General features: G+C 45.3%; 1 protein-coding gene across 2 annotated transcripts in view; it reads left to right on the top strand.

The window, feature by feature from the left end:
- Window positions 1-1,760: 1,760 nt before the first annotated feature.
- Window positions 1,761-8,966, top strand: part of NT5DC1 (5'-nucleotidase domain containing 1) — a 118,245-nt gene continuing 111,039 nt past the window's right edge. For both annotated transcript variants that reach the window (XM_043438960.1, XM_043438959.1), the window contains exons 1-2: window positions 1,761-2,016; window positions 7,933-8,024. In XM_043438960.1, the coding sequence (XP_043294895.1) occupies window positions 1,924-2,016; window positions 7,933-8,024 (185 nt within the window). In that variant the 5' untranslated portion in view covers window positions 1,761-1,923. The remainder of the gene's footprint in view (window positions 2,017-7,932; window positions 8,025-8,966) is intronic.

Genomic DNA, 8,966 nt, shown 5'->3' with positions numbered 1-8,966 from the left:
GCCAATAAAGGTGAATGGAAAGTCATGATGAGTGACAGCTCTTTCAGGATGATGGGGTCAGGTTATTTTCTAAACCCTCCTACAAAATGTAAACGTTGTAGGCAAGGCCTTGAGGAATATAAGACATGTAAGAGTTGTTTGTCAGCAAGTTGATATAACCATTGATAAGCATGTCCAGGTCTTAGGACCAACTCCAGTGCCAGGATCATGACCACTTAGGCCATGAAAAACCAATCCTTGCATACTCTTCCTTGTAGCAATAAGTGCATATGTACATTTATATTACTAAGAGAAGTCCCTGAAGTGTCTAGTCCCACAACAAAACAAAATATCCCCCAAGGAGACTTGTGGCCTTCAATGTGTAGTCTACCTGTAGTGTGACCTTGGGACACACTCTACTGCAGGGCCCAAATAAGAATGCTAAGGTCAATTCTATGGCCAACAGATTCACGAAAAAGAAACAGGCTCAAGTGATGAAATAATACAGCTTTTTCTTTTTTGATTCACAGACATTAAAGACATGGCTGTTGGGCTCTAACCAGTGAATAGCTCGATCTTCTTGAGGATTCCTTCCTGTTCCTAGTCCAGACAAATTTGTTTGGGACTTTCACAAGTCATAATGGAACAAGTTATTAATTTATTCAAATAGGTCCACTGGGTACAATAAGTGTCCTACCAGATTGAACTATTTATTGTACTAAATTAATTCCTTAGTTGGTCTATTAGCCTCATAAGTATTTGTAAGGGTTAAGTATAATTCTCAATCTATTATATTTTCATTATGTCATGACTATTGATTTTTTCCCCTTTGGGCAAAGACTTCTTTTAAATTTAAAACAGAAGCAGTACAAAGATAATACATTTATATTCTCTTTTTAATGTCAAGATTTGTATTTTCTCTTGTAAGCGACTTTAAAAATCTCAAAGTCCTAGCCCTTCATATCCAGTTCTCAGAATTAAATGCCCTGAGCATCCACTGTACATAATGAATTAACTTTTCTTCTGTGCATCTAAAATGATAACTCGCTATACACAGTTCCTTGAGAGAATTGAGAACATTGTCATTCAAATCGCTGTGTGTTATATAAATTTTAAAACCTCTTTGCATAAAGTTTTCTTTTCTGCAGCATGTTTTAGGAAGTTTCTAAAGTCCTTTCATAGGAAAAATTCTTCACTACAATAAAAGATAATCAAATAACAACAAGAATATTGGTTTTCTTAGTCATCATCACTTTGCAAAAATGGTCCTTCACGGTTTCTAACAAATTTATTTTCTAATACGCTCCAGGGGGTGAAATGTTGAAGTCCCCCATTTCACTTAGCAATATACTTAGGAATGTACTATGGGATGTACAATTTTTTATTCAATCCATGGTTGGAAATCTCGTGGGCAAATAAAAAATCTCCCAAATTATAGGCTACCTGGGGCAGAGGAGTATTAGTGGATAACAATTTCTCCAAAATCTTATATGATTTCGCACACAAGAGTTCAGGGTCAGTCTTAAGTCTCCCGGTTTCCCTGGCGTTTTGATAAGCCAGGGGAGCCCGAGTTAATTTTGCGGCAAAGGCTATGCACCAACAGGTACTTAGCGACGCCCCCGATTCCTGCAGCAGTGACTCCACTGCTGGCCACATCCCGCCTTTGGACAGCGAGGCGGGGATCGGAGTGGTGACAAGGCGGCAGGAGCCGGCCTGGCGGGACCACCCGAAGGCTGGGCGCCTGGAAGGCCGGCTGCGAGGGGCGGGGCGAAGCGTGGTCGGGGGCGGGGCTCGCGGGCGCGGGAAGCGCGCGGGGCCGCCGTGCGGCGTCCGGAGCCCCGCCCCGCCCCGCCGCGTCCCGCCGGGGAGTCCCGCAGCGTCCTGCCCGCGTGCTCTCCGCCGCCTCCCGGCGTCCACGCAGTCGCCGGAGCTCCGCGCGCAACTATGGCTCAGCACTTCTCCCTGGCCGCCTGCGACGTGGTCGGCTTCGACCTGGACCACACTCTGTGTCGCTACAACCTGCCCGAGAGCGCCCGGGTGAGTGGCGCTGGCTGCCGGGCGCCCGGCGTGCAGCCTCCATGGCGGCGTGGGCTCGAGTTTCCTCCCGGCTTAGGCGGCGGCGGGCGTCGCCGGGGCCCTGCAGCCGCCGCGCCTTTGCGCACAACTCGGCCTCCCGCCGGCAGGCGGGACGGAAGGAAGCGTGCATACCCCACCCCCCGCCTCCCCACGCCGTCTCCGCCTTTGCTCTGGGTACCGGCTTCTTTAGCCCAGCCCTTAGCCAAGTTTGAGAGATGCGTAGGGAAGAAAAGGGGCGAAGGAAAGACAAATTGTGCAAGATTGGGTTGGGGAAGCGGTTCCTGGGGCAGAGGAAGGGCGGGGCCAGGGAAACTGGGGGTGTCCTTTGCAGATCCCCGGTTTTGGAACGTCTCAGAAGATCATTCTGGCTACTGCAGAGCGCTGATACAGCCACCTGGTTAGCGACTTTTGTCTTCGTTTTTGGCTGCATTTTTTTTCTTTTGCACTTCCATGCGACCACCTGTCAGTTTTTAGATGCTGCCGTCTGGGGAAAATTGTGTGGTGTGTTGGAAAGAAGACTAACCGGAAAGTCATTAAGATCTTGGCCCTAATTTTGCCTTTTACCAAGAGAAGGAACTAAATATTGCTCTACTGCATGCTCCACGCAAGTTTTAATCCTGACAACAGCCCGGACCCTTCCTGAACTTAGGGAAGGAGCAGGAAGTGGAGTGTGTGATTCCATATCGGTACCCTTAAGTGAATTGTTCTCCCTCCCCCATTCTTTTAGTTTCACATGGATACTGATTTTGAGAAATTAACTTTTTTTGTGTGTGTGTAAGTCAAAGATTTAAGTATCCAAAGCAGAAAAAACTGGCCATGGTCGTCAAAGCCAGGATTTTGCAGCCAGACTGCCTAGCTTAAGGCACTAGCTCCTCCCTCACTAGCTCTGTGATCTTGGGCCGATTACTTAACCTGTGTCGAGTTTTCAGTCTCCTCATCTGTAAAACTGGGCTAGTAATTGGATTTACCTGGAAAGGTTGTTGCAAGGATTAAAAAGGTAATGGATATATAATGCTGAGAGCTGTGTCCGACCCAAGTGGTGGCTTTTGTAGTTACCACTGGAATCATTGTCCAACCTGATCACTTATGATAGAGCGATAAGTAGCTGGTGCAATCAGCCAGGGCAGCTCCTCATGAAGATGAGGTTCACTGCCCCAGTCAGCAGTTCAGGTACCCGACAAAGGTCAAAACTGTATGAATTACTCCTGTTTTCTGTGTACAGATGGTTTAAAAAAAAAAAAAAGTACTGTTCCTAATGTTGTGTGTTCCTGCTTTCCCACAGTACAGATGTTTCCTTCCTCATGTTGAGAGTTAAGGAGACTTTTCCCCTTGATTCTCTGGCCACTACTTCCTCTAGGTCTTTGATTCATATTTTCCTTCTTTTGCCTTTCAAATCTTCCCCCTGATTAACATTTTCTTGCATTTCCTCTCTAGTCAGCTTCTTTTGAAGGAAATATTGTTCAAAGTCAATTTTGTGCATGTGTGAGCCTAAAATTTCAGAATCCCAGATTTCCCAAAAGCAAGAGTTCTTTACTACAAGCTTCAAATATAAGTGATATTTAAAGGTTGAAAACAGTAATCTGGTGCATTTTCTTTCCTGTTTGGTTCAAAAATCATCTGTGTGCTGAGCACCATAATAGAGTTAGGAGTACAGAGATAACACACAGGTCTTCAGGTGGCCTTGTCACGGGTAAGGATGTTGGAAGGTGAGCTTTGGTCCCCTGTGCTGACGGCAGCATTGCCTGGCCCTTGCTAATGCTTGGCTGTTACCTCTGCCTTTCTTCATCACACTGAGCCCTCATCTGGCAGGTCTCAGATTAAGTAGCCTGGCCCCATAAAGTTTACCTTCTTATCCTGATCCTACCTCCAGTTTTCCATAAAACCTTAATTTCTCATAGCACTTACACACTGCCTTGAATTTTTCCTATTTACTTCTTGGAACCTTCCCCTAGATCCTAGAGCCATGACCCTTTGACCTCAGTATCTGTGACTTTATCGTATGTTCTGTGTGCCAAGCTGACTCTGCACATGCGGAGTTCAGTAAATAATTATGAAATGATTGAATAAATAGTAGGTGTTTCAGTAACTGAATATGGCACTCACAGTCACTATTCTAATAAGCATTCTGCTGACACAAACTGGTTTGATGCTTACAACAGCCGTATGAGGTAGATGTTATTAACCTCCTTCAGAGATGAGGACACAGGCCCAGAAAGGATAAATAGCTTGTCCAGGGTCGCCCAGCATGATGGGCTGGCCGGCAGGTTTCTGCTGCCTCCCACGGGCTTTCTGTGTGCTGCAAAGCCCAAAAGGGAGGCCTTGGAGTGAGTGATGCTTGAGCTGGGTCTCAGCACAGGAGTGACAATTGGCAGGTGAGGAGGCAAAGAGGAACATTTCAGGCAGAGGAAATATGGCCAAGGCAAGGACCGAGAGATGAAAAACAGCACCTGGATCTGCTGGGTATCAAGCAGAAGGTGGGGAATGGCAGGAGAAGATACTGGAGCTGGAAGTGGTGGCTGATGTTGGGTCACTGAGTGACCACCCATAGCCCACCAGGCTCCTCTGTCCTTGAAATTCTCCAGGCAAGAATACTGGAGTGGGTTGCCACGCCCTCCTTCCAAGGGATCTTCCCAACCCAGGGATTGAATCAGAGTCTCTGTGTCTTGCAGTGGCAGATGGGTTCTTTACCACTCTCGCCACCTGGAAAGCCATTTAATAAGTGCAGAGTGTTACACAAATGTGGAACTGGATGTGTCACCTCCCCAGGGGCTCAGGAAAAGCATCCTAGAAATGATGACACCTGTGTTGTCCTAGAGTTGGAGACTCAGGAGTGTTTGGGGCCAGGCAGTTAACCTGAATGTGCGACTGGGAATGTGGGGGTCTCTGGCCGCCAGGAGGATGCACATGCAGCGTTTGCCGTGGGGCGTAGAGGCTCAGTCTTGCCAGATCTGATTATCTCAAGACAAGTTAGAAATCGAAGCTTGTGTGAGAAGTCTGTCAATTTTTTTTCAGTGCCAGCTCATTTTCAGAACAGCAGAATTGTGGGGTTGCCAGATATAGTGAAGAAAAATACAGGACATCCGGTTCAATTTGAGTTTCAAAGAACAAAAACATTTTTTGTGTATGTGTGTTCCAACTATCTCCTGGGATATGCTTATATTAAAAAATTATTTGCTGGTTAGCCGAAAATCCAATTGACCTAGGAGTTTCATATTTTATCTGGCATCCTTCAGTGGGAGCCAGATATAATTTGTGGTCCGCCTACGACCCACAGGGCACCAGTTTGCAACCGCTGGCGATTCTGCATGATCATTAGTCAGGTGAGACTGTTGGGAAAGTAAGTGGCAGCTAAGGCCGGGAGAGGAAGGGGTGGGTGGTGGAGGCCCTGTGCCATGAGGGCTTCTGGGGTGAGTCAACGTAATTTAAGAAAAAGCTTCAAGGGCCAAGGGCTTCGGACTGGAAGAGGGCTTTCAAAGACACAGCCTTCCCGGTGTTTCTCAGCACTGCTTTTCTCTGCTTCTCCTTACTCATTGACCCCATTCTCTCCTATTATAGAACCTTCTCCAAACACAGCTGTGGGCGCCCCCATAGGCAGCCCTACTGGTAAGGATTCTTTGCCCTGGGAAGGAATCTGACCTTATTGGAATCACGTATCCATATCTTGATCAATATTGCCAAAGGGTGAGAAATTCCAGTTGTCCAAGGCTGAAAAAACTTAGCTTGACCAGAGGCAAGTCTAATGGTGTGCAGTAACCATTGGTAGCTTGAAACGGGCCGTGGTAGGGGGGTATCTGGACCATGGCTATGAATGAAGGTTACGAGTCAGGGCTTTTCTGTTTTTTTTTTTAACCAGCACATGACTGAGGATAATAGCAGTACCTAAATTGAATTTACTTGTATGCCATGTGCTGCTCTAAGCATCTGAGGATTTACATTACACATGGGATTTACATCTGTTAATCCCGGGGCACTGGTTTCTTGCAGGCAGGATCATGACGTGTATCTTTTATTGTCCATAATACTTTGTACTTTCGACTGACTCAGTACATTTTATGATTGATAATTCATATGAGTGAAAATTCATATAACATAGAAGTCAGTGATGTGATTTTCAATGTCTCAGAGTTTCAGGAATTCGGTAGGGGCCCCACCCTATCCTGGAGGCTTGGAATTTCTGGGTGGCTTTAAGAACTATCACCTGTGGTTCTGACTCACCTCCAGGGTTGAGGACTGTTCATACATAGTGTTGACTTAATGTAACTCTGAACAGCTGACCTGGATCAGGGTCACATTGTGTGGGGTACGTGGATAGCCATTTTCATTAGCTTTATGACAGGAAACAGCTCTATTTGACAAGGAGCCTTTGCTTTCTCTGTACTCATCTCCTGACACTCGCAGTCCCAAGCCCCACCTTGAACTGTGTGCCTCCTGGACTTGTGTGGCCCTCTCCCTCTGGATTCACCCAGCTAACTGCTCTGTCCTGCAGGTGTCAGTGTGAACGTCACTCCCTCAGGGAGGCCTTCTACTCCTCCTGCTGTATCTATTCCCACTTCCCCTTTGTGCCATTCCAGTGCTAAACCCGTCATGGGCTAACATCTGCAGAAGAAGGGTCAGGATACTCTGTGTATCCTCTTGGACACTGTTCACTCTCAAAAAACCTGGAATTTTGTTGTTGAGAATGAAATCTGTCGACAGTCAGCAGAGCATTTACTTTTATGCTTGCTTCCAGAGGTTGTTTATTTTTTCTTTCCCCTCAGCTTTTCTTACGGGGGATTAAAAGAGAGAGTCCCTGTGTCTGATGAAGGCGCCGTGATTCCTCCTGTAGATTACCTGCCTGGTCCCCATGTGTATTTCTCTTTGAGATTCCCCTGTAGAAGAAAGAAAGAAGGGGAAAGTTGCTCAGTCATGCCCAACTCTTTGTGACCCCATGGACTATACAGTCCTTGGAATTCTTCATGCCAGAATACTGGAGTGGTAGCCTTATCCCTTCTCCAGGGGATCTTCCCAACCCAGGGATCGAACCCAGGTCTCCTGCATTGCGGGCAGATTCTTTACCAGCTGAGCTACAAGGGAGATTCCCCTGTGTCAAGTGGCAAAACTAAAAGTAGTAGCGAATTTGATGTCCTTCATTTAGAGAAAATAATTCATGGATTGGGATAGTGCGGTGGCCCCACAAGCAGTGGAATACTGTTCCCCAGAGATTTTGGACTTGACTATGTTTTGTAGACTCTAGACAGAGGTAACGCAAAAACAGGGTCTGATTGGCTAGGAGGTTGGAAATTTCCTGATGGGAACTCTGGGTCCTGTTTTCTAGGGAGAGGTAAGTGAGCTAAAGCTGACACGGCAGATTGCGATTGGTGTATGTTAGGTTTCCTTGACAGGGGTTTTCTGTAAGTGCACACTGACTTAGGTTTAGATTGTGCCAACATCTGGGCCAATGGGGTGGCCTCCACTATGTGGGGCTCAAGTATATGAAGTAGCATTATCAGCTGCCATGGGGCCTTCTGGAGAGGATGGACAGAGGATGGATATAGAGTGGTCAATATGTTTATCATCTGGTGAAGTGTTAAATCAATTTAGAAAGCTTTGTCCAGTCTTAATGGTCTCCAACCCGTTAGGCTTCAGGAGTAAGATTAATAATTGCCCTTGATTGTATAATTGTACACTGATAGTGTAAAAAAAACAGCAGCTACCTGGGGCTCACAGGGGTGCATAATTTGCTGAGAAGGATTGTTAACCTGCCGAGCTTCACAATTAACAGATAATACAGATTCCTTCCCACCTGTCTCATGACTGATTCCTTTAGGTCTTCAGGCCTGTGAAGTTAAGAAGGAATAGTGAAATTTACATTTAATCTCTTTCCCTTTCTGTTAACAGCTCATTTATAATAGCTTTGCTCAGTTCCTGGTCAAGGAGAAAGGGTATGACAAGGGATTGCTCATGGTGACCCCTGAGGATTGGGATTTCTGGTAAGCAGCTTTTTTTAAAGGTCTGTACATTCCCTCTGGTTTTTAATTCTTGTGGATAAAATTTTAATGCTTCCTCTTACATGGAGACAGAATGTGAAATGTGAAGTTGAGCAAAGGACAGAATGCCTTGTGTATTAAAAGTTTTATATTTGATGAATTAAAGTCCTTTCTATTTTTGGACTTGCTCAGTTAAGTATGAAAATTAAGCTAAGAGCGAATGTGACTAATTTGGGTATTTTTGCATGGGTTAAGTCTGTCATTATTAAGAGTTTCAGAGATTAAGAACTGTCTCTAAAATTTACATCTTTTATTAAAAAGTTCTTTTATTGCCCTTCCTATACAGAACTGTATGAAAAGAGGTGGAAATCAACATGTTTTGAGTGCATGTATGTGTGCACACATGTGTGTGCACACTCATTTTTGTCCAACTCTTTTCGACCCTGTGGACGATAGCCTGTCAAACTTTTCTGTCCTGGAATTTTCCAGGCAGGAAAACTGGAGCAGGTTGCCATTTCCTGCTCCAAGAGATCTTCCCGACCCAGGGATCCAACCTGTATCTCTGGTGTCTCCTGCATTGGCAGGCAGATTCTTTACCGTTGTGCCACCTGGGAATTCCCATGTTTTTAATAGGTGTCTGAATTAGGACATCTGTTTTTGTGTAATTTGGGTAGATATTCCTATAACAGAGACTCTTGACAGCTTGCTCCCTTTCTGACTTAGGAGTCTCAACTTCCCAAGGTTTCCTTTGATGTTCTTCCTCACTTAATCAATAAAAACAAACAAAAGTCCTATTAAACCACTTTAAATTGTTCAGTTAAAAATTAATAGTTGTCCTGAAACACATGAAAAATACATCCAGAAATAATTCTAGAGCAACAGTGTTCCTCTATTATGCATTCTTCCAGTGTTTGGTTAGTCCTTTTTGATTTATCCCTTTCTCTG

This window comes from Cervus canadensis, chromosome 20 (assembly GCF_019320065.1).
Source record: "Cervus canadensis isolate Bull #8, Minnesota chromosome 20, ASM1932006v1, whole genome shotgun sequence".
NCBI classification, from domain to species: domain Eukaryota; kingdom Metazoa; phylum Chordata; class Mammalia; order Artiodactyla; family Cervidae; genus Cervus; species Cervus canadensis.
This window is presented reverse-complemented; position numbering and strand designations above follow the sequence as displayed.